This window comes from Mesoplodon mirus (assembly GCF_964341445.2).
Source record: "Mesoplodon mirus genome assembly, chromosome: 18".
Taxonomy (NCBI): domain Eukaryota; kingdom Metazoa; phylum Chordata; class Mammalia; order Artiodactyla; family Ziphiidae; genus Mesoplodon; species Mesoplodon mirus.
In genome coordinates this window covers 41,526,965-41,552,163 of record NC_138994.1, presented here as the reverse complement: position 1 = coordinate 41,552,163, position 25,199 = coordinate 41,526,965, and the positions used below count along the sequence as shown (strand labels likewise).

The window sequence follows — 25,199 nt, the reverse complement described above, 5'->3', positions numbered from 1 at the left end:
ATTGAGATGAATTACAAATAGGTGGAAACTGGCTTTTTCCGTGTAGTGGGAGGTGGAGAAGGAAACCCACAGAAGTTCCACCAGAAAGCACTTATTTGCATGCCTATGGTCAAGACTTACATTGCCTTGCTATGTTGTTGCCTATAATTTACAGAGTTTCAGAATATCTCAAAGGCAATAAAAAGGCTAGCACCAGATAACACATGGCACAGTTTTCCACTGGAGATATTCAGTAAGCTTTTCTGCCTATTCCAAATTTCTTTACATCTTCTTGTATCAGTCCTCAGTAGCCTCATGGAATTTATCATCAGCTAAAAGCCCAGATCTGTTTAAAATATGCTGCTGGGAAGCACAGTTTCCCCCGCTCCTGATACGTCTTGAAACCTCTCACCTCCCACGTTTGATGTGGCTTCTCATCGCCTCTGAGATCAAATCCAAATTCTGTCTGGCATTTGTTTGTTTATTCATTTACCCTTCATTTTTCTAAGAGCCATATATTTTGGCCACAGTGCAAATAAGGCAGAGCCCAGTCTTCAGCCCCCTCGAAGTCTATAATAGCAGCTAGAGAAAGGTTATGCTAATGTTTGTGTGTGTGCATGTGCACACGCATATGTGTTTTTGCAGGGAGGGTGGTGGTCCTAAGAGGGGAGCAGAATTGCTAGCCCAGCCTGGGGAAGGAATGAGTGCCATAGGAATGTACTAGAAGGAGGAGGGCTCTGCTTGCCCATGGCTGGGGTGAAGGGTGAAAAAGGAAGGTAGGGGACATAGCATGTCCTTAGGGAAAAGCAGGGAAACACCTGGGCAGGGAGCTTGAATGTCATGTTCAACATCATGAGAAGCTGTGAAGGTTTCTAGATTTGGCTTTTGGGAAGATGTCGGGGAAGCAGGGGTGGAGGGCTGAGCAGAGTGGAAAGGGGACCACTTCAGCCTGCTTTCCAATTTTTCTTGCCTTACTTCTCACCATCCCACAAACAAACAAACTTCAGTCCAAGCCCAATGTTTCAATCACTGTCTTATGTTCTTACACTCGGGTATCTTTTGTTCTTGATATCTTCACTTCCACCTGCCCTTGGGACCAGCTCAAGGAAGCTTTAGATGTCCCAAAGGACATGACTTCTGGGTGCTTCTTTTCCACATTTCAATGCAATATGTATTGGCAAACTTCCTGGATGTGGAATTTCTCTCTAAATACACAGTAAGCCCCTGGACGGCAAGAATCATCCCCGTGAATGATAGCTACGTGCCATTTCACTGATTCCTTAACCATCTATGAGAGAGACTACGTCCACATTCCTGATCTGTTTTCTTTTTGAGACCCAGGGGAGAGACATTTGGGGTATCTCACCCCACCATCATTTGATGAATGCAAATGAATTTTAATAATTTAAGCAAAATAATAAGTAAAATGACAATGAATAGACATCAGCTCATTAGAGTCACTTTTTTTTCTTACTGTTGTTAACAGCGACCACTTATCATTTTGAGAGAAGGTGGTTTATTACCGGCCCTGAGAGGTGGTGCATCCAAAGTTCGAAAGTGAGAGGCGCTCATGGCTGGCTTCTGTTCCACAGGTGAAATAAGGAACTTGTTCTTTGCTGTAGCTTGGCACTCAAGGTCAAGACCTTCTTTATGTGTACGGCCTCATAATGTAATTGTGTCACATAATATAATGGGTAAGATGATACATAAATGTTGCTCTAGAATTAGCTACTTTGAGCATTGGGATCCTGAGATGGTCGCCATTTTCAAACCGGGCCCAAATGGTAATTTATTATCCCAGATTGCCCCCAATTCTCTTTACATATTTGCATCGTGACCTCTAGTCATTAGCTTTAAGCACTGCTAGTTCATTTCCTTTCATTCATTCATTTATGTGTTCATTCAGCAGATTATTTTCCAGTGCTTCCTATGCTGGGTGTTTTGCTGGGTTTTGTTCTTGTATTTCTTTTGAAGATAAAAACCTTTACAATTCACCGTCCATATAAATACAAAACGAAACATGGCGGGCCATAAGATTCAACCAAACATTTTGTTCTTAGAAATCGTCATTAGGGCTTAAAAATAGTTACAGGGTTAGTTTTTCACTGGGGCTAATGCAGGGTAAAAGGCTAATCTTGCTTGTAATTCTTAGCAGCCCTCTCACTACCCATTTGGTTATTTGATCTCCCTGGCGCTTACAGTTTTGCTCCCTTGTGCGAGTTGTGGAGTGGGGGGGAGGGAACGCTTTGTCTCAAGCACAGAAGAATCGCTGGAAATTTTAAGACTCACTGTCTATCAGGAAGTTCTCATAGAATTTGAACAATCTTGATGAGACGTGCTCAAGTAATACAGAACACTTGAGCAGAGCCTCAGCCTCCAAGACTTTCCATCTGTCCTATCTTTGGACATGAAACACACAAGCAAGTTGGACTTTATACAGTAATCTGTTACAGATGCACTGAGTTTTTATAAAAAATGGTGACTGTGATAATGAATGGATGCGACTTTCTCCTCTTGAAAACTGGCTCTGGAAAGCTTCCATAATTCACAAGCTGAGAATCCCCAAAAGGGTAGGAGAGAGGGCACTTTGATGGGTGCCTTTATTTTATTTTTTTAATAATTTTATTTATTTACTTATTTATTTTGGCTGCGTTGGGTCTTCGTTGCTGCGCACAGGCTTTCTCTAGTTGCAGTGGGCGCAGGCTACTCTTCCTTGCGGTCCGCAGGCTTCTCATTGCGGTGGCTTCTCTTGTTGTGGAGCACGGGCTCTAGACGCATGGGCTTCAGTAGTTGTGGCACACGGGCTTAGTTGCTACGTGGCATGTGGGATCTTCCCGGACCAGGGCTTGAACCTGTGTTCCCTGCATTGGGAGGTGGACTCTAAACCACTGTGCCACCAGGGAAGTCCTGATGGGTGTCTTCAGACTTTCCATCGGCCTTGCCATGTCACTTCCTTTCTCTAGACACCTTCCGATCAGCTTCAAGCACTAGGTCAGACCAACTTGGAAGAAATAATTGCTGCTGATTATCGGCATGCAAATAAGAAACTGCAGGGTTTTCTTTGTCAGCAGTGTCTCCAGGTTTATACACTCCCAAGGATGTTCTCTAGAAAGTGCCTCTTTTCTTCTCTAAAATGTTCTCGAGCTATTTAAAGCCTGTGATAAGGGAAGTTTATTTGCTCTCATTTCCCTTCAGTTCAGCTTAACTCAAACTTACGTCTGGGGTTTTTATTGACCTAATTTACTTTATACTTTATATCAACTTTTCTGTTGATAACCATAAAATGGAGTTCTGTTTGTAAAATAGAAGGGGAGCAGGGAGAGGGATGGAGCCGTTGTCTTGGACTTAAGTCGAGGATTGACTGGGAATTCTCTCTCATCCCAAACTCCTACTGTCCCTGCAGTCAGGAGGCAGGAAGGTAATGGATGATATCAACTCTTCATTCTGTGAATCTGGTTTCAGCAGTTGGGTTGTTTCTTTTCATCAGCCAGAGATGGACCCCTGCCCCTAAACGGGCTGTTTTACTTCATGTAAACCTCATTCTCTGCCATGGAAAGAAAGTAAGAAAGAGAGAGAGAGAGAGGAAGGAAGGAGAGAAGGAAAGAAGGAAAGAGAGAAGGAAAGAGGGAAAGAAGGAAGGAAGCAAAGAAAGAGAGAGAGAGAGAGAGAGAGAGAGAAAGAACCCTCCAAAGTAGGATGTGTTCATATGAAAGACTGCCTCATTTCCTGCTCCCCTTTGGCTTGGATCATCACATCCGTTCAGTGATGTCAACCCAAGAAGGGGAGTTTGGTTTTTCTTGGTGTCCAAGGTCCTACCAGGGAACTAAGAAGGAAGGTCCAAACATGGGATCCTTCCTCGCACAAGTGAAGAATTTCAGGAAACGGAGACTCTTTCAAATATTTGTTTTACAGGAGACTTTGAATTTAAGAACCAGTGTGGAATTTCTTTTTCCTTAGCAATATTTCCCTAGAAATATCCCTACTATTTAAAGTGATAAGTCAAAGGAGATAATAAAGAGGGGACGTAAGTGGGGTTCATTCCACCTTACCCATAGGAAAGGTTTTGCTGCTTTAAGAGCTTATTCACATATGAACTACATTTGAGTCTCATTTTTTTTTTAAAGCAGGACAAATATCTCCATTTTACAAATGCAGAGAGACAGCTCAGAGATGTTAGGCAACTTGCCTGAAGACACATAGCCTGACCTTGAACCCTACTTTCCTTTCTATTCCACCAGGCACCAGGTTGCCTAATGAGTGAGTGCCTAGTTTTAGGATACCCTTGACATTGACTTCCACCAGAATTTCACTCTTGGGGTTGATCTGTACCCCCAAGGTACACTTTGAAGTACACTTTGTACCAATTCGATCATCAAATATTTATATAGGTTCTCCTTTACCAACTTGTGCCAACCTATGGCTGGCTGGAGGAGGAGGGGGTGGCATGAGGGTAGAGAGGGAGAGATGGAGATTGTAAGGGTCCCCGTACAGAATTTTAGAGCCTAAAAACACCCTTTTAAACCAATCCATTATTTTTTTAAAATATTTATTTTGTTTATTATTTTTTATTTTTTGGCTGCGTCGGGTCTTAGTTGTGATATGCACGTGGGCTCTGTAGTTTGCGGCACTCGGGCTCTCTAGTTGAGGCGTGAGAGCTCAGTAGTTGTGGCGCATGGGCTCTGTTGCCCCGTGGCACGTGGGATCTTAGTTCCCCGACCAGGGATTGTACCCGTGTCCTCTGCATTGGAAGAAGGATTCTTTACCACTGCACCACCAGGGAAGTCCCCCATCCATTAATTTTTATACACAGGAAACTGAGCCCAAAGCTTTGAGTGCCTCGTCCGAGGTCTTAGGCTCTTGTCAGTGGCAGGGCAGGAACCAGAGCCCAGGACTTCATGTGCCCAGTGCCCACTGGGCTTTCGCTGGGCCAGGAAGTCCCCTCTCCTTGCCCTGGGAGAAGCGGGGAGCGGGGGGCGGCGCTTCCCTGGTGGGGAAGTGATTTTCATCCACGCTGTGTGGACGGGCTGTGTGGAATGGCTCAGAAGCTCTGGAGTAAGGGCCTGTTTACAAACATTTGCACCTCGTTGCCAAGGGCACAGGGTAGGCAGCCTTTCTTGGGATGAAGCAGGGAGCTGGGAGAGGATTTACCGGAGCCTGTGACACATACCAGCCAGTGTAACAGCCTCAGGGCTGGCCCTTTGTTGCCTGGGAGGTAACCCAGGCAGAGCTGGGGCTCCTACCGCCCCAGGGAAAAGGAGCCGGTTCCAGACGGGAAGTCCGCACTGATCAGAGTCCATCTCTGATGAGCAGGTCAGGTCTACATAGAGAAGAATCTGCCAAAGCAGGAAAGAGCAGAACTGCTTCAGCGGCAGCCTTTCCGCCTCCGCATCTGCTTCCCTACTCTCCGCTTTCTGGGTCCTCCGCTCTGCCCTGCCTCTGCCCAATGGCACGGCTGATTTTACTTTGGAGAGAGTGTGCTTCTCAGAAAACTTTTCTTTCTTTCTATTGATGAAAAAAATTTTTTTTCCTTTTTTTTTTTTTTTCAGGAAACGGGACACAGATTACTCTGATTTCACATGATTTGTGCCCGCACACAGTGAGGTCCAATAAACACGAGCAACGCCCCACGGAGCGCAGACACAAAAGGCTATTAGCTTTTAATTGAAACCCTCCCTCCACCCCCCCATCCCCCCATCCCCTTCCAGGAACAGGAACTCAGGCCTTTGTGAAGCAGGGTCTATAACAGAGGACTGTGCCAAAATGAAAGGAATCTTGAGTTGACCCAGAGGAGTGAGATGCTCTTTTGAGCCCCACCCCCTTATGGCATTCAAAGGCTTTTCATTTTCTGAGCAGTATTGAAATTCTAGGACAATGGAAGCCAAATCCTTGCAGTGGGCTTGGGGGCTGGGCGGGGAGAAAGGAGAGAGGGTTGGCCAAGGAGGGGGCACGGGGGAGTCCATCCTTTGTTATTTTTCTTCTTTCCTACCCATTACCTTAAAAAAAGAAAAGAAGAAAGAAAGTAAAAAGACCCAGTAAACTTTATAATGAATAATGACATCACTTCCGGGAGCCCAGCTGCTCCTGGGGACCAGAGAGACACGGAGAGAGAGCAACAGACTATTTACAATTTCATTTTAAATTATTTGAAACCCTCCCAGAGGAGTTCTTTGATATGCAAACATCTCACCCAAATGGAGATAATTATTTATGGAGATGTGGCCCTTTGAAGGGGAGCTTGGATCTGGTGGGTTCAGAGACTTCCTACAAAGGAAGAAGGTTCCAGATAAGAAGGGGCTGAGCTGATCCCCATCTTCCTCCCTCCCCCCGCTACTCCTCCCCTGGGAAGAAAACTGCTTTAAAGAAGAAACTTCCCAGGGTTACAACTTACAGCTCGAGTTACAGGTCTCAGGAGCTGCCGGTGTCTCCTTGTCCACAGTCAAGTTTACAGGAAGAGTTCCTTTCTCACCCCTGGGTGTCTCATCTTTCTGTCGGGATGGAAGCTACAAGGCTGGACCTTTGTCTTTGCCCCCCTCCCCGCCCCCCAAAGTCCACTCTAATTTATAAGGTCACAAGGTAGAAAGGCACCGCCCCGGGGAAGAGTTTGGGGTGGATGTTCAGTGCTGGTAGATGGGCCTTCAGAAGAGGTGACAGCCGTGTGGCATCGGTGGTATCGCGGTGAGCACGGCCGCCTTCAGAAGAGGCGACACCAGCTTCCCGCACACTTGTCACTACAGAAACCCCTCTGATTAGGTCTCTAATGACCCTGGGGACTCCCGAGCACCCGCTAGCTTCTAGGGACATGTGCCCTCTCCTCGCCCCCGACCCCGCCAGTGTCTGTCACCTTCGGGACTGTCGGCAGCTTTGCAGTTTGCTCCTTGGCAATGTCCCTTCCCCGCGACCCCCCAGCTGCCCGTCTGCCCTTTTCAAGTTAGCCAGCTGAGTGCTTCCCGGGCCTCTGTGATGGGGAGATTGAGGCACTCAGCTAACCTCAGCATAACTGCCTTCCCTGGGGACCAGGCAGGGTGGGCCAGGCCTCTGGAGGCGGAAGGGATGAGGGAGGGGCCTGGGCGGCCGAGCAGTCAGATCCCAGTAACCCAAGGGCATCCTTTCCTAAAAGAAGACTTGTTGTTTTTTTGTTCGTTTTCTGAGTTTTCCTGGCATGTATTTTCAAGGCAGGACGTTGGCTGTTTAGTCCCTGATCTTGCCTGTCATGGGTTAAGATGTGCTGCCTTTGACAGCCCTCAGTGTTCCCTGGGAGGAAAGGGTTTTCTTTTTTCCTGAGTGGTCACAGGTGACGAAGGCACAGGTGCCGTGATCCCAGCATCCCAGGGAGAGCCCTCAATGGGAGCCGCAGAGGAAGGTGAGGGTTAGGAAAGGACCCCGATGAGCGTGCTGCACCTGCGCTTGAGGCCCGGGCTGAGGGTGCAAGGGGGTGCGACCCCATTCGTCCCAAGGAGGAAACCATCCTTCACAGACAGGAAGCCAAGGAGAGATGGGATCTCAGGGTTGTTCGGGGTTGCCGTTTTTTGTTTTTAAGCAGATTTTATTTATTTTTTTTTTAGAGCAGTTTTAGGGTCACAGCAAGATCAAGCAGAAAACTCAAAGTTCCAGAAACCGAGCACCGGCGCATGAATTTGGGGTTCAACCACATTCCCATAGGCCTCTTGCTCCGCCTGAAGCACAGCCTTCCCCCATCAGAATGGTCCACTGGTTACGATGAGCTTACACTGGCACATCAGGCGTGCCATCTGAAAAAAGAAAAGAAGCAGAAAAAGAAAATTAGGGCAACCTTTGCTACTGGAGAACATCAGAATTATAAGGCTTTTAGAACTTCTCTGATTCATTCAAAGTTCCTACACATTTAGGCCCGAAGGTTTTTTTTGTTTGTTTTTTTTTTGCGGTACGCGGGCCTCTCACTGCTGTGGCCTCTGCCATCGCGGAGCACAGGCTCCGGACGCACAGGCTCAGCGGCCATGGCTCACGGGCCCAGCCGCTCCGCGGCATGTGGGATCCTCCCGGACCGGGGCACGAACCCGTGTCCCCTGCATCGGCAGGCGGACTCCCAACCACTGCGCCACCAGGGAAGCCCCAAAGGTTTGTTTTTAAGAGTCTGCTCCCAGCAGTAACACATCAGAGCCCCATCGAGACTTGGGGTGATCAGCTGTAAAGGCTGGGCTTCTGCAAAGCCTGTGACAGCCAGTCCCCTGTGAGAGGCTGACTCCACAGGTCACCTCTCAGCCGCTCCTGAGTCTGGCGAAGCCCCAGTACAGGTCAGCGCCCGGACCTGGGACTGAGATTCTAAATCCTCAGACCTGACTCTGGACATCCTCCATGTCAACCTGCCACAGCATTAGGAAAGAGGAAAATGGCCCAGTGGTCATTTTGGCATCAGTTCATCTTAGTTTCATTGGAGTTTTTTAAAAATAAAGAGAACTTAGTTTTGTTTTAAGCCCTGAATTTGGCAAAAGCATAAATCAGATAATTTGGGACTTGTACTATTCTTCACCTGTTTTTTTTCTTTCTTCTGTTTATGTTGATATTATCTAACTTTGGACAATGAAAGAGTTAGATGCATCTTTTAGTCTCTTATGCACACGAGTAGAGTCAACCTTATGTTTCTTCTAGTTCCTTCAATTTGCCTCAGTTTGTTTTACTGGGAGCCCAATTTGTGTTCGATAATTAACTCTGTAGTGTGTATGTGTGTGTGGTGTGTGTGTATCTCTATGTGTACGCACACATGCATGTATTTAGGGGCAACAAACATCCTTTTCTTTATTTGCATTGAACCTGACTGTATTTTGTTTGTTCTGTTTGTTACATTCCTTCTCTGCAGTTTGTAGATCCCGGGGCGTCACCGTCACTCACTCTGGGGCCTGGTCTGCTTTCAGCGGGGAGGGTATGACCCCGAGTTCTCTAGACTTCACTGCAGGCCTTTGAGTCAAATCATGGCTTGGATTAGTGGAACAACTTTTGTTCTGTTCACAGTATTGTTTTCGTGATTATTTTTCACCATGGGGGTCTCTATCCCCACCCGACACCCCTAGTAGGTGCACATGGCATCAGCAGAAGAAGTGGCTGAAGTGCACGACAGCTGCCAGGTCCACAGGTGCCCCAGGGGACGATTTCCAGTCTGACTGCAGGTTGGCATCATTGGAGAGATTCCCGTGACAGGACCCCACCCACACGGGCCTGATTCGGCGGGTCTGGGGCTGGGCCCAGGCGTCCAATTCCTAGCACCCTTGGCATCCAGCGTGAATCTGGCCGCCACTGAGAGGCACGTCACTCTCCTGTGAATTTCATGAAACATGTTGAAAGCCTGAAACGCCCCCTGCAAACCCACCAGTTTCCCAAGTTCCTGCTCCGTGGCCCAGCTCTTTGAGGGCCCTGGTGCTCCCAGAAGGTCACCGGGCTGGTCATCCCCAGGCCTGAATGTCGTGAGGGTCACCCGACACCTCTGCTCAGTACCTCCTCGGCTTGTCCCAAGGGAAGCTTCTGGTGGGTGTAAGCATGCATCTTCTTGAGACTTGCACCCCACTCTCTTCACAAGCACCCATGGGGGACGTGCCAGGTGTTGAAGAGGTGTCCCTTCCCGCCCACGTGGTGGAAGAGGGGAGGAGGGGGCTGGGGGACGGCGCTGGCAGGAGGACCTGCTGCCACTGTCCTGACCTCCCAACCCCTTCCAATGCAGTTATCATCGGGCGTGTGTTACCCTGAGATATCCATTGTTTCGAAATCTGACTGACCTTTGAACAATCATGATGGTAGTCTTGTGATTCTGGCCCTGGAATACCTATTATTAAGATGCTAATCTCTGGGGCTTCCCTGGTGGCGCAGTGGTTGAGAGTCCGCCTGCCGATGCAGGGGACACGGGTTCGTGCCCCGGTCCGGGAGGATCCCACATGCCGCGGAGCGGCTGGGCCCGTGAGCCATGGCCGCTGAGCCTGCGCGTCCGGAGCCTGTGCTCCGCAGCGGGAGAGGTCACAGCAGCGAGAGGCCCGCGTACCGCAAAAAAATAAAAAATAAATTAAAAAAAAAAAGATGCTAATCTCTGAATGAGAAGAAATACAGGTTATCTCTTTAGAGAAGGGACAGGTGTGTGGCTCTTTGTAAATTTCATCACAGTAAGAAAAACAAAGAAGGCTGGGGCGGCGGTTGTGATGAGGGGCATCAGAGGACCTGACTCTGGGTCTCAGCTCTCGGCCTGGAGGCCGGTGACCCTCCCTGTCAGCCCCAGCTCCTTCCTCAGTAAGTTGGGGCCTGGCAATGCCTCCTCAAAGACTTGTGCGAGGGATTAGATCAGCTGGTGTGTGTGAGAGTTTCTCTGGGAGCCCCAGAGTGCCCCAGCTAATAATTATTAGCTGTGACTATCAGTTTGGGAAACTGGCTTTCCTGGTGAGCTGCTCAGTTAAGCTGCAGCCTCCCTGCTGGCTCAGGAGACCAGCCTGGGGCTGGAGCCGCCTCTGGAGGGATGGGCGCGCAGGGTCCACGTGAGGGGGTCACCCTCGGCCACGTCCTTTCTTCTCTGAGCCACTGCTCTGCTCCGAGAGGTCCTGAGTGTTGGGACAGGAGAGCCTGGCCAGTGAAGGGCGGGGAGGCGGAAGCTGGGCCCAGGAAGTGAATGATAAGGGCTTTGCTCCGGGACTAGGTGGCGGGGGTGGGAGAAGAGCTGATAAGGCGAGAAAGGGACTTGCCTGTAACTGCCCGGAAGGTTCTGCCAGGAGCTCTCCGCACACTTCTCGGGCCATGCTTTGTTCCCCACTGGATGGACCCACAGGGCTGTGCTGGGGAGATGCCCAGCTCTGTCTGAGACCAGGGCCTGGGTAGGGGAGGAAAAATAATTTTCCCTCCACCCTTCTAGAGCTGAGACCCCTCACTCCCTGTAATAAAAGACAGTCAACACAAGAAGAACAAACAAGTTTAATAACATGTGTACCTCCTGTGTATGTGGGAGATACCCAGGAAACCTGAGCAACGCTTAGAAATGGCCCAAGCCGCCATCTTAAACACCATCTCCAGCTGAAGACAAATCAAGATTTTGGAGGGGGGAGGCCAGTTCTGGGAGGTGGTGGGGAAAAGCCCAGTAGATAAGGGTACAGTTGTTAGGCAGATTTAACTCCATGGATATGAGTTTCTAGAGATGTACCTGTACTTCTCTTCCTGGTACACAGAGGAAGACACCTTACATTTCCTTTATAAATGTAAATTTCTCTTACTAAAGGGTAACTTTGACTGGTTTTCAGAGCTTTTCTACGTCTGCTGTTTCTTAAAAATAATCAGCCTAAAATAACCCTTATGCCAAAGAGACATATTTCGGGTGGCATATTCTGCTCCCTTCCCCCCCGCCATGGAAGTGCCCCCGGAAACCAGCAGAAGGGGTTCAGAAGGCACCTGCCAAAATGATGGAGAACCCCGTGGTGCACTCACCCATCAGCTCCTTGGTCTCTGCACCAAGTACGCCCCAAGGAGAGTGACCGTGGAACCTGCAGTGGTCGGGGGCTGAGGCTTGGTGTCAGCAATTTCTCCTGCTGTTATTTGATAATCAGAGAAAGTCTGAGTGCTTTCTGACATATGTGTGCAAACTCTGGACAATCCTGGGGAGACGGGGTCCCTTGGAGCTGGTACCCCAGGATGGCGAGGGTGACCAGTGGGTGGTCCAACCCAAGAATCTACCCACAGTTCAGGGATCCTTTATTTATGGCCGAGGAGGCTGTGCCTTTGGACCAGAGGATGGTGAGGATTTCCCATTCCTTTTCTGCTAGTCCTGGTATGTGCTTTCTTATTTGGCCATTTTGTCCCATGACCACCAGGCCCTTGTTTTAGGACGTTGAGGGGATGCAGGCAGCAAAAGTTCAGAGATGGTTCTGGAGCCCAGGCAGGCTGAGAGCCACGTCCGCTGTTCCTGCAGCTTTGCCGCTCCCGGGGGCCGTCCCCACGGCCCCTGTGGGGTAGATCTGAGGGAGTGACCAGTCTCCGTGTGCAGACCTTGCTTCCTTACACCCTTTCCCGGATGCTGTCAACAGAAGGGAATTGACAACATTTCCTTGGCACCCAGGCTTGGTCCCAAGAAGTGTCACAGGCCTCCCAGAAACCCTGGGTGGTGGGCATCATCCTTTTTCTCACAGATCAAATGAGAAAACTGAGGCATGGACAGGTGAGGGGCACATCCCTCAATCAAGGGGGTGCTGAGACTCAGACCGGAGGCTGGACTTCAGCGCCCATGCCAGGTCAGACGGACCCTCTGAAGACAAACCCCAAACCCACTCCATCTGCCCTGGCCCTGGAGAACTTGGCGGGTTGGGTTTCCTTCAGTCATAGCGGTATAGCACTTGGATTCTGAATATTAAACCTTTTCTTGTAGATTCAGTCTAGGTACAAATGGCTGAACACTGGAAACAGGACTTGATCAAACTCGACCTGCTTTTCAATTTTTTTTTTTTTTTTTTTTTTTTTGCGTTATGCAGGCCTCTTACTGTTGTGGCCTCTCCCATTGCAGAGCACAGGCTCCAGACACGCAGGCTCAGTGGCCATGGCTCACAGGCCCAGCCACTCCGTGGCATGTGGGATCTTCCCGGACCGGGGCACGAACCCGTGTCCCCTGCATCGGCAGGCGGACTCTCAACCACTGCGCCACCAGGGAAGCCCTCGACCTGCTTTTGAGTGAAATGCAAAATAAGTTGAGAGCCGGGCCCCTCTTTAATCCTTCATCGCGTTAGCCTGATGACACGGCTACGTTCGTCTAAGTGGTTAATGGGCAAAGTGGGTCAATCCAGCTTTAGCTTAAGCCGGGGGTAGCTGCAGGGCTGCAAGGCAGTCCTTCGGGGAAAAGCCTGCTTCCTCTAACTAGCTATGAAGGAGGAGCCCGTTGCCCTTTCTGCCTCTTACAATAGAGTTTATATCGTCATTTCTATAAATGTCTCCTAGAGGGATTTTGGTCTCAGTAGATTAGGGATGGCTTGAAGCTGTAAGTTCAGAATGTCCTACTGAGAGGTAAATATTTGGTCAAAAATGATGTGGAAATTGTCTTTTTTCCAATTCCTGGGCCCAGGTTGGAATCAATCAGAAATCTCTATCCCATAGCAAATGGAAGATTGTACATCTGTGACCACTACTTAGTGTCCGATTAGGTAACACATCTCCTTCTGATGTACACACACCAACATGTACACATGCATGCTCAGCATGGTCCTACTGTGTGCTATAAACTGTGTACTGAACACGTCATAATGGTCATAAGAATGGAGTAGTAGCTGCAGCTAGTGAATATTGAATATATAACGTATGCCAGGCACGTTCAAAGCATCTTATGATCATTAATTGTCTTAATCCTCATTAAACTCCCATAAGGTTGGTATTATCATCTTTATTCTTACAGCTGAGGAGAGAAGGCCAGAAAGTAAGTTGCTGAAAATGAGACAGCTTATAAGTGACCGAGCTGGGATTTGAACCCAGGCAGTCTGACGTCCAAGCCCACAGTGCTTAAATGTTAAGCTAAATGCTTCCATTTTACAAACCCCGCAACAACCGGATGCAGTGGGTGGAAATCATTCCGGTTTCACATATTCGGATGCTGAAACTCAAGGAGCAAATCAGGCGCGGTCTTACATCACTGATTCCTGTGATTTTTAGTGCTAATCACCACACAGAACTGCTTTTTGGTCCAAATATCATGTCCTATCTTTCCTGTAGGTTATAGCAGTTTTGCCTACGTAGTTATGTTTAAATTATGCTAAGAAAGATATACAAGTCTCCCTGCCTATGCCAGGCACTTTTCTAAGCTGTTGAGGTATATTAATACGTTTAATCATCACAACAACCATAGGAGATCGGTCATGTTATTATTTCCCATGAAGTACATCCGCGAGGAACCAGGGGTGCACAGCCTTGCGTCTGTGCGACTTCTCCGCGATCACGGTCACACATCTAGCAAGCAGAGCAGTTGGTACCTCAACTCAGGCTCCGGGTCTGTAAGACCCCCCCTTCTGCTGGGAAGGAGCTCGCGGTGGCAATCAGGGGAGGCGCTCAGTTTTCAGGCCCTAACGTCCCTTTCTGCTCCGCTCAGGGACCTGATGCCGCGGACCCTGGAGGGGCAGATCACCATGGAGAAGACGCCCAGCTACTTCGTGACGCGCGAGGCGCCCGCGCGCATCTCGGCCATGTCCAAGGACACCAAGCTCCTGGTGGTGGTGCGGGACCCGGTGACCAGGGCTGTCTCGGACTATACGCAGACGCTGTCCAAGCGGCCCGACATCCCCAGCTTCGAGAGCCTGGCCTTCAGGAACCGGACGGCGGGCCTCGTGGACCGGGCGTGGAGCGCCATCCAGATCGGCCTGTACGCCGAGCACCTGGAGCGCTGGCTGCGCCACTTCCCCGCCCGCCAGCTGCTCTTCGTGAGCGGCGAGCGGCTGGTGCGCGACCCGGCCGGCGAGCTGGGCCGCGTGCAGGACTTCCTGGGCCTCAAGCGCATCATCTCCGACAAGCACTTCTACTTCAACCAGACCAAGGGCTTCCCCTGCCTCAAGAAGGCCGAGGGCAGCGGCCGCCCTCACTGCCTGGGCAAGACCAAGGGCAGACCCCACCCCGAGATCGACGGCCAGGTGCTGCGGCGGCTGCGTGATTTCTACCGGCCCTTCAACCGCAAGTTCTACCAGATGACGGGCCACGACTTCGGCTGGGACTGATCAGACCCTCCCCACCCCCCCACCCCGGGGCTTAGGAAATATTGAGAGAGATTATATGTATGTAAAATGTACAGAAATCTATTTTATAATAATTTATTTTTAATTCATAAGCAATTAATTCACTAAGCTGCCTAGCCACACTCTTTAGAGAGTCACATAATCTGTTAACATTCCAAAGTGTTTCTAATATTTTCTTCTTGTCTTCACAATGGATGGTGCTTCATTTTTTTTTCTTTTCTTTCTTTCTACCCATTGTATTTAAAAAAGAAGAAAAGCACAACTTGAGATTTTTGTTGTTACGGGTATGCAGCCTTTGATCGCTGTCTGGATGCACTTGCCCACTTCCTCATACGGAAGCTTCCATCTCCCTTCCTGCCTGGGCACCTCTGGGAGCTCTGAGCTGCCAGACCTTCACATAGCAGCTTCCTCGCTGACGTGCTGACACATCCAAGGGCGTAGACTCCAAACCACAGCGCTAGGTTTTCCCCCCAAGTCCGCTCAGCACACGGGGGAATCACTACTTTGGCAGGGACATCCACACCCTTTTAGAGTCTGCCTGTCAGGGCCCTTGACTTTACCTTTTGATTCTGAAGGATGCCCCTGCCTCATCTTCTGCTCCATCCGTGGTTCAATAACCAGCTTGAAGTGTATGCACATATCAGTCCCCACTTCTGCAGGTCCCGTGTGTGAGATGCTCGGCTGCTGCTTTAGAAATAAAGGCGATCTCTTCTAATTTGCATGCGAGTGCATCGTGTTCCGTTCTCCAGGCAGACGGCTCTGCTTTGACACACCAAAGAATCCCCTAGGCTAGCAGAACCACCGGATCGAACCAAGGGTGCCGGGTGTCGAGACCTGAAGGGGTCAGGTTCATCCCACGCCATCTGAGTCTACCAAGGTGCCACTAGGTGCAGAGCCAGCCCCTGTTTGGTGTCTGGAACTCCCTCCCCTGGAGTTCCTAGCTCATCTCAGACAACACGGTCTGTAGCCAAGAGCCAAATAGCGAGAACCAGGAGAGGCTCTTGTAAAAAGAGACTAGGAACGCTGGCCCGTGTTGCCTATAAGCGCTTGAGCCTGTGCCTGTCCCTTGTTTTAGCCAGGCCCTGGCAGAAGGGGTGCCAGCACTGTTGCTGCTGATGCAGAATGCTCTCCCCTACCTCTTCGTGGAGGGGGCAGTGGAGGGGTCATTTGTGATGACCAGCTAGTGGCAGTTGGGTAACCGTATAGCAATATCAAAGAATTGTCATTTGTGTTATACTTTCACTAAGGAATATATGGGAAGATATTGTCACAATGGTCGGGTTGTGATATTTACAAAGGACACTTTGGTATGTTCTGTGGGGTAACTCGCTTGCCAGTGAAACAAAACACTGGTCTTTAAGGGATGTCTTATTGATAATCTGGTCTGTCTTTGCTCACAAGTTTTAGCCCCGACGTAGCTAGTTCGTGCTTAGCTGCAAAGCTAAGGTATAGGAGGATGGGCGCACGGGGACATGGAGGCAGGAGCTGTGTGCATTTCATAGCTTTGTTACTGCCTCTACCAAGCCGTGTAGAACCTGCACTTAGGGGAATGCCCATGATCATGGCATGGCTGTTCCCTCTTGCTGCTTGGGTGTCAAAGACATCTTCATAAGGGTGCTAATTGATCGTGCATTTCTCCAATCAGAAGGCTCATTAGAAATAAAACTGGGAACACCTCTTTTCCATTACAGCATAACATCGCTTAAGGTCAAAGCCAGCCCACATCTGCCACCTGATCCTGCCCTGTCCGCTTTCTGTCCCCTCTCGTGCTCTGACATGGTGCGTGATGTCAACTTGCAAAAAAGTTCAGAGAAGGGTTTGCCACAAAGCAGTGGGGAAATGCACGTGAACTTTTCCTTCCCCTCCAGGTCCCTGCTTGTCTTTCTAAGCTGGACCACTTTCGATTAAGTTGTTTATTCCCTGCCTTAAAACTGAAACAGGAAATCCTCAGAGAGAAGGAGGGTCATTTAGTCATGAACACTGAAGTGAGTCAAGATTCTATTCTGGGTCAAATCCTTGAATTCAAACAGATGTCAATAATTAGCACTGAAGGACTAGAGCAAGGTTTTCTGTGGAAGACAAATCAATCAGACTTCCTGTGCATCTCTTCCGAGGAGCCTGACGGCTTACAGTTCCTGACGGCTCCTGACTCAGCATCGGCCCCAAGGTTACACCCCATCGCGTGATACTTATTACAGGGCACACGTGTCTTCCTCCTGGAGAAGTTGGGCAATACATAAAATTAGGCCTTGACTTTCTTCCTGTTCTAGCCATCTGCACGGCCACCGACTTAACCTTTTAGCTGCTAGAAGACAAACACCATTTCTGGTTTGGCAATTTGTCCTAACACGTTTTGGTTTTCTTCCGCATTACAGGAAAAGCTCTGATATTCATGGGGTACTTTATTCTGCTCAGTTTGTTTAAAAACAAACAAAAAGGTTAACAAAAAATTTGGAGGTTTTTATTGCTCCTGTCGAGCCCACGCTGTCTTTGAGGTGTTCGTACTTGGTAAGTGGTATCTGGAAGGGTGTTTAGGTGTAGTAACTGCATCATAAACGTTTAATTGGAAGATGAAGGAAGAGAAGTTGTCTTCTTCATGGGATCCTCCTACGAAGTCATTTTGAGGACAGGTACATTATAGGCCTTTGGAGAAACACAGTTTCAGATCCTACCAGGATATTTTCATGAGAAAGGAAAATGGAAGGTTCCGCTAAGCTAGAAACACATAGTGTCTAAAATGCTGACATGGAACTCAATGTCCTTTTTCTTTTCAGTTGATCAAGAAAGATGGTCAGTAAAACTTCAAGGTGTGGTTAGATTTTTTTTTTCACTTTTGTAACATTAATTTATGACTGAATTTCTTTCAGCCCAGTAATCTGGAATACTGCAGATTCTAGCAGTGTGTCCTCTATAACCTGGATGTTAGAATAACCAATATGTACAAAAAGAAAAAAATTAAATCAAGTATTTTGTCCTATGTATAACACAAATTAATTTTACACAGAGAAAGATGTTTCTAGGAAAATGAAATTCTGGTAATTCATACTATTTCTTTTATGAACAAATAAAATATATTTTACCAACTTGTGGGTAATTCTGTGTCTTATTCTATGTTGTGGATGGGCAAGGAGATGGTATTTGATTGAATAACTAATCACATGCATGCACACACACACAAAGGTATTCCAAAGGCATGCCGATCTTTCATATTTTAAAAGATGTGATCCAAAATCCAAATAGTCTGCAAGTATCTGGGGTAGATTTTTTGTAAATGACTCTGAAGGCTGCAAGATCAGTGAGCGGGCTCCTGCCCGCTGGAGACTGTCCACGGGACCTCAAGAACACCAAGTGCCACAACTTCAGTGCCTCAGGGTCTGACCAGGGTGGGTGTGAGGGGCTGTCATGCGTGGATATGTGTCGCACTCTGGGTGCCATGTAGCAGGGCACTGTTGCCTGGGTGATTTGGGGAAAGGTAGCATTCCCTTCTCACATTTTCAGTGTGTTCTCACATCAGTCATTTGGAGTTCCTTGTCTTTGGGACGGAGTGGAAAAGGGTTTGGACAAGAGGGCATTTCCATATATGTTTTCTCTTGACATAACACACCACCTGCACCGTTATGGATTATTATTTAATACCTTAAACATATGATTAATTCTTTTACCTAATATTTTTTTCAATTTTCAATTGAGATTCATTTTCATTTGGTACACCTCTGGTTGCGTTTTAAAGTAGCCGACACTAAGTTCTGACTTCTTTTTTTTCTTTTTTTTTTTTTTTGCGGTACGCGGGCCTCTCACTGTTGTGGCCTCTCCTGCTGCGGAGCACAGGCTCCGGACGCACAGGCTCAGCGGCCATGGCTCACGGGCCCAGCCGCTCCGCGGCATGTGGGATCTTCCCGGACCGGGGCACGAACCCGCGTCCCCTGCATCGGCAGGCGGACTCTCAACCACTGCGCCACCAGGGAAGCCCCTTTTTTTTCTTTTTTATAAACCACTTTGTTGAGGTGAGATTGGCATACAAAAAGTGTATATACATATTTAGTGTATACCACTGGATGAGTTTGGTAATAATTATACACCCATGAAACCAATGCCACCATCAATGCCATAAACATATGCATCACCTTCAAAAGTTTCCTCCCACCATTTTTATTTACTTTTTTTGTGGTAAGAACATTTTACACAAGATCCACCCACTCAGCAAAATTTTAAGTATTCAACATAGTATTGTTAACTATAGACGCTGTGGTGTATAGTAAGTGTCTAAGACTCATTCATTTTATGTAACTGAAACTTTTATTCAGTTTAAAAAGGAAACATATTACAGTTTTAGGTAAATAGCCATTATCTCTTGCTGTAAAGAGGAGGTAATAATAAAAAACATAAATACAGTGAAAACAAAGAGACGCTAGTAATTTCTAGTTATATATAACTCAAGCCATGTTGGCCATAAGCTATCCACTGCTCCCGGAAAATGTCACTCCTGTTGAAGACGGGCACTCACCTGAGATGTACATCCTGCCATGAAGGCTGGAAGAGACTTGAAGAGGAAATGATTGCTCATGCCTTTTGCTGTTGAGTCCAGCCTAGCATTTTGGAAAGGTAGTGAAAAGAATACCCCTCCAAATAGGAAGATCCCTGCTGGTCAGTCTAGAGACAAGTCTCCTGTTAACACCTGGCTTTCAAAAGCCTGCAGTTTATAGAACTTGTTCTTTCAAACCTAGGAGTATGCCACTAGGTGATATATGTGTGGGCCTTGAGTGCTGACCTGACTTTGTACCTCATCCCATCAGTTTTTTGCTTTTTCTACAGAAAGGTAATAAAATGGACCTAAAATCTACTCATTAACCTGATGGCACACTTTAGAGCAGTATTTCTCAAGCTTGGGCAAATACTCGAATGACTGAGAAAGGTCTTAAACATTACTGAAGCTCTAACACATCTTAGACCAATTACGTTAGAATCTCTAGGGGATGAGGCCCCGACACTGGTGTATTTAAAAAGCTCCCCAAGCATGGACCTTGAGGGCATTATGCTTAGTGAAATAAGTCAGACAGAGAAAGACAAATATTGTGTCATCTCACATATATGCAGAATCTAAAAATGGAAAACGCAGAGGAACAGAGCAGAATGCTGGTTGCCAGGGGCTGGTGGAAATGGGGAGATATTGGTCAAAGGGTACAGTTATAAGTGAAAAGTTTGGGTATAGGGGACTTCCCTGGTGGTCCAGCAGTTAAGACACCACGCTTCCACTGCAGGGGGCACGGGTTCAATCCCTGGTCAGGGGAACTAAGATCCCGCGGTGTGGCCAAAAAATAGAAAAAAAAACAGAAGTTTGGGTATCTAACATATAGCACAGTGATTATAGCTTATAATACTGTACTGTGTATTTGAATGTTGCTAAGAAAGCAGATCTTAAAGGTTCTTACCACAGAGAAAGAAATGGTAATTATGGCACAAGGTAGAGGCGATAGCTAATACAATGGTGGTCATCAATTTGCAATTTATTTTATTTTATTAATTTTTATTTATTTATTTTTTGGCCGTGCCACACTGCATGACATTCAGGATCTTAGTTCCCCGACCAGGGATTGAACCTGTGCCCCCTGCAGTGGAAGTGCAGCGTCCTAACCACTGGACTGCCAGGGAAGTCCCTAATTTGCAATTTATAAACATATCCAATCAAGATGTTGTACACCTTAAACTTACACAATGTTATGTGTCATTTATATTTCAGTAAAGCTGAAAAAATTAAAAAATAAAATGAAATTAAACAGAAAGCTCCCCAAGTGATTCTAACATGTAGCCAAGATTGAGAGCCTTGGTTCTCCAAGTGTGCGTCCTGGACCATGTCAGCATCCCCTGGGAAGTTGACAGACATGTAAATCCTCAGGCCCCATCTCAGACCTACTGAGTCAGAAACTCCGCATTTCAGAAGCTTTCCAGATGATTCTGATTCCTACTAAAGGTTGAGAACCACCGTGTTAGGGCATAGACTTCATTTCCTTTTAAAACTGGAGAGCTTGGATTCCTATCAGGTACCTTTTCCCCTGTCCCATGCTCTTTACCAAGTCCATTACTTAGCAGTCACCCCTTATAACTCTGGGTCTCCTTTAAGGGAATGTCGATCTCACAGCATTGCAAACAGTGGCCATGGCTGTCTGGCTTCCCTCACTCCAACGGGTCCTATTTTATCGGGCAGCCCTCAAGCTATTATCGCTAACATGTTCCTGAAACTGCCTAAAAGTGGGATGATAGACTTATATATCATAAGGGATTTTTAAAAGAGAGCTAGAATCCTTTAAAGCCCTAATGCAACTTCCCTTCTCGATTCAATGTTCAATAATATATTTCCAGCACTTTGTATAGGATCCATAATTATTTCTCCTATCCTTCACAACTGAATACACAACTGACTCCCTCAAGGGCACTGATGGGCCATTCAAGGCGGAAGATTCTCCCGGGGGTCACGTTCTCAGTTACAAAAAGCTCATCTAAAGTGACGGTGCCCATCACTAGCATCTAGTTTTATTTTTTCATTCCCACTCTTGTTTATTATTACTGGGGGTGAAAGATGATAAAGGACTCACGAGATAGCACAAGATCTGCTGCAGTAACATATCTGTGGGCTCAAGCCTGCATTCCTCCTTTGAGAGCTTGGGATAGTCTGTTCCCATCCAACAGTCTGTTTTCTGGGAACTGAAAGGGGTTTGAGGTCCCCAGGGCGCAGTGTCCTGAGAAAGGTGAGTAGAACGCACTGATGAGCCTTCCTTCAGCCTTCATACCTGTGCAGGTGCTAGAGGTTCATTTATATCTTTATAAAGATAAAGATGAAGCTGTTATCATTCCTCCATGGAATCCTGGCCTCAAAACATCTAGACCTTGCGTGCGTTCTCTTTTGATATATTTAGCAGAAGAAGGAGAAATGGAGGACACCACATCTCCGTGGGAAGCAGTCAACAACAGAAGACTCCGGAAATTCTTGGGAAGGGGAGTCGTCTGATGGGAGGGAAGTTCAGAGACTTGTTTGGGATACGCTATTCCGTGTGACTTGAAGCAAGAAGAAGCTGGGGGCAGAGATGAGTTCATTCATTCAGTAAATATTTACTGAGTGCCTACCACTGCTCGGGTCACAACCTAAATAAGACACATGTCCTGCCTCAAGTAATTCCTGGGGGAGGTGAAGATGCAACGCAGTGTGACAAGGGGGCCATGAGGAGGAGCTGTGGGAAAGCAGGACAGCGGGGACCAGCCTGATTTGGGGTGGGGGAAGGGAAGGGTCAAACCATCCGGTAGGATGCAGCCAGGTGATTGGCTGGAGGGTGGTCGGGAGGCAGAGGGAGAGAATCATGGCAAAGATCCAGATGGGTAGGAATCCGGCCAGTTGGGAACTGCAGGCTGATCAGTGGGGACGTGCCTGGAGTGTGTGGGAGAGGGGCGAGAGAGTTCCAGAGGGACCAGCAGACGATGGTACTGCAGGCAAGTTCACCGCAGTCCAGCTACTTCTGAGTCGCAGAGCCACGATTCCTCCAGGCGGCTGCCTACCTGACACCTATTTGGACATCTCCCTGAGCATCTCAGATAAAAACATGCCCCCAGCTAAACTCTAGGTTCTCTTTCCTAGTTCTCTTTCCTAAATCTCCTCCCCTCATCTCGCCTGCTCAAAAGCAAAAATAGTGCATCCCTGGGGCCGAGAGCTACTCCCTCCTTTGTGGCCAGCTCACAGGATAGACCACGTTCCTGGCTCTGCTCTTGCCCATGGCCTTGTGGGTTGGCCTACTTTGAAGCTCTCCTACAGATTAGGAAATCCTTTCAAACTCCTCACGGGCCATTAACATCTTTCCTTCTTTCAGGGTGTTCTTTGAACGGACTGCCCTGTTTTAGAGGCAAGAAACATAAATACATCCCTGAAAAAATAAATTTTGACTTGAAGAGTTTGTAAAATCCAATTCTTTATCATCTTGATCATCTCCAGTCCCTAAGTTGGTGAAACAACATTTCAAAACTGTCAGAAAGAGGGGCTTCCCTGGTGGCGCAGTGGTTGAGAGTCTGCCTGCCGATGCAAGGGACATGGGTTCGTGCCCCGGTCCGGGAAGATCCCACATGCTGTGGAGCGGCTAGGCCCGTGAGCCATGGCCGCTGAGCCTGCACGTCTGTAGCCTGTGCTCTGCAACGGGAGAGGCCACAACAGTGAGAGGCCCGCGTACCGCAAAAAAAAAAAAACAAAAAAAAACTGTCAGAAAGAAAAAAAACGTGGTCTGGATACACAGTGATTGATTTGAAGGGCCTGACAGCTCTAGTACTTAGCTTGGAATTTATGAATCAAAAGCTTTAAAACTTAACCCAAGAAAGTTTTTTTAAGTACTACTATTTCCACCTAATTAAGGACTGTCATACAAATATGATTTATTTACAGTTATCATTCATGTATAGTGTAGAATTATCCAAGTTTTTAAAAAAATTTCTAATGACTTTTGTGCATTAACTCAATCAAGAGGCTTTATTAAAATATTATCTTTCCCCTCCTGGATAAAGAAATTAATGCCTACTTATTACATGAAATTTAGAAATGATAGAAAAGTATAATGAGAACATAAAAATCACTTGATTCCTACCACCTGGAGTTAAGCGTGGTGAAAACCTAAAGGATCATATATTCAACTTTTTCTGTGCATAGTTGTATATAAATTTATGTGTGTATAACATAAAGATGATAAAAATATATAATTTTGTATCCTGCTTTATTTATTTAACAGAAAATTTTTACTCATTACACATGCTCCTAACAATATGCATTACTAGAAAACATAATTTTTAGTGACCTCAAGATAGTCCATCTTGTGGATTTATCATAATTTGCCTTTTTCCTGTTATTGGAATTTGTGCCTGTTTCTAATTTTTTACTATTATAAATAACACTTCAATGAAAATTTTGTACATAAATACTTATCCATTTTGGATTATTTCCTTAGTCTAGATATAAACAGGATTAGTAAGTGAATACAGAATCAAAGGTTATGACCTTTATAAAGACTTCAAAGAATTGCTTTCTCTCTTTTTTAGCCATAGTTATATGGGAAAAATAGTTCTTCTGCAGTATCAGGTGGAAAAGAGTAGGATGTGAAATTGTATCTTCATCATTACCTCAGTTATTTAAAACACATTAAAATATGTGTCATACAAGAAGAATATATTGGAGTGATTGCCTCTGAGTAGTGAATTATTTCATTTACTTCTTTAGACTTTTAAACTTTTTTGTGGACAGTCTTTCTGCCCCCCGCCCCCCATGACATATTTTTACGGGCCACCAATAGTACCCTGTGTTCACCTCTATCCGTGCACTGCTTTCTCTTATTTTAAGTTCTTGATTTACATTTTTTCTTTCTTTTTTCAAGATGGTTATTTTTATAAATGAAAGGTATGCACGCCAATGAATTCTTCAAGGCTTCTAACCTAAATGATGCCCCCCTGAGTCACCTGCCTCTTTCCACGCCTCAGAAGGCATTCCGTTTCAACTCGTTTTGTGGATTTTTTTACATCATATTCTCCTTCAAAGTCTTCTGATGACAGATTACTCCACGATCGAAGTTTATTAGTAGATGCAAAATTAGTGCTGAAGCCTTAAAGTTTTCTTCACATTATTCATGTCAAAATAAAGGTTCAAGTTAAGTTAAAATGAGCTTTCCTCAAGCTGGGTGCACGGACAGGATTAGATCAATCCATGATTCAGAACCATTTAATTTTAAAGAGAAAAGTACTAAATTATAAGTACAATTACAATTACTTAAGTTATATGTAATTACTAAAGAGTTTTAAAGCATACTGCCTTTTAAAAGGTTTTAATTAATAAGTTTATTCAGAATATATTTATTGATGACCAACGATATTCTGACAGTGGGGGATTGAGATGTGGTCCTTGACCTCATGCAGGTGACACTCTGTTGAGAGGTAAAATGATTCTTGTACCCATTCTGGTGTGTGGTGTGGGTTTTCCAGCACCACCAAGTAGATGGCATCATGTCCACAGGTGAGGGCTCAGTCCTATTAGGCTGTCCTACCTCTCACTCCAGATGCCAATCACAAGTCCAGGTTGTCCCCTGGGCTTCTGACCAACTGGCTAGAAATGGGAGGTTCCCATGAACCCCCTCCTTGGATTCACTTAAATGGCTGGAGGAGCTCACAGGACTCAGAGAAGGATTTTACTTCCTAATTTTCCTGTTTATTATAAAAGGATATTGTTTCCTATAGGAACTGCCGGATGGAAGAGAGGCACAGGGCAAGACATGGGGAAAGGATGCATGTGTGGGATTAGTGCCCTTATAAAGGAGACGCCACAGAGCTGCTCGGCTCTTCCACCAGGTGAGGACACAGCAAGAAGTCCATGACTTGGAAGAGGGCCCTCTCCTGATCACTCTGGCACCCTGATCTCAAACTTCCAGCTCCAGAACTTTGAGACGTAAATTTCTGTTGTTTAAAAGCTACCCAGGCTGTGGTATTTTGTTATAGCTGCCCAAACGGACCCAG

At 46.8% G+C, this 25,199-nt stretch overlaps 1 protein-coding gene across 1 annotated transcript in view; it reads left to right on the top strand.

Moving 5' to 3' along the window:
• HS3ST3B1 (heparan sulfate-glucosamine 3-sulfotransferase 3B1) overlaps positions 1 to 17,744 on the top strand; it is a 40,651-nt gene extending 22,907 nt beyond the window's left edge. The window contains exon 2 of the mRNA XM_082603324.1: positions 14,039 to 17,744. Coding sequence (XP_082459450.1) covers positions 14,039 to 14,657 — 619 coding nt within the window. The 3' untranslated portion in view covers positions 14,658 to 17,744. The remainder of the gene's footprint in view (positions 1 to 14,038) is intronic.
• Positions 17,745 to 25,199: the final 7,455 nt, after the last annotated feature.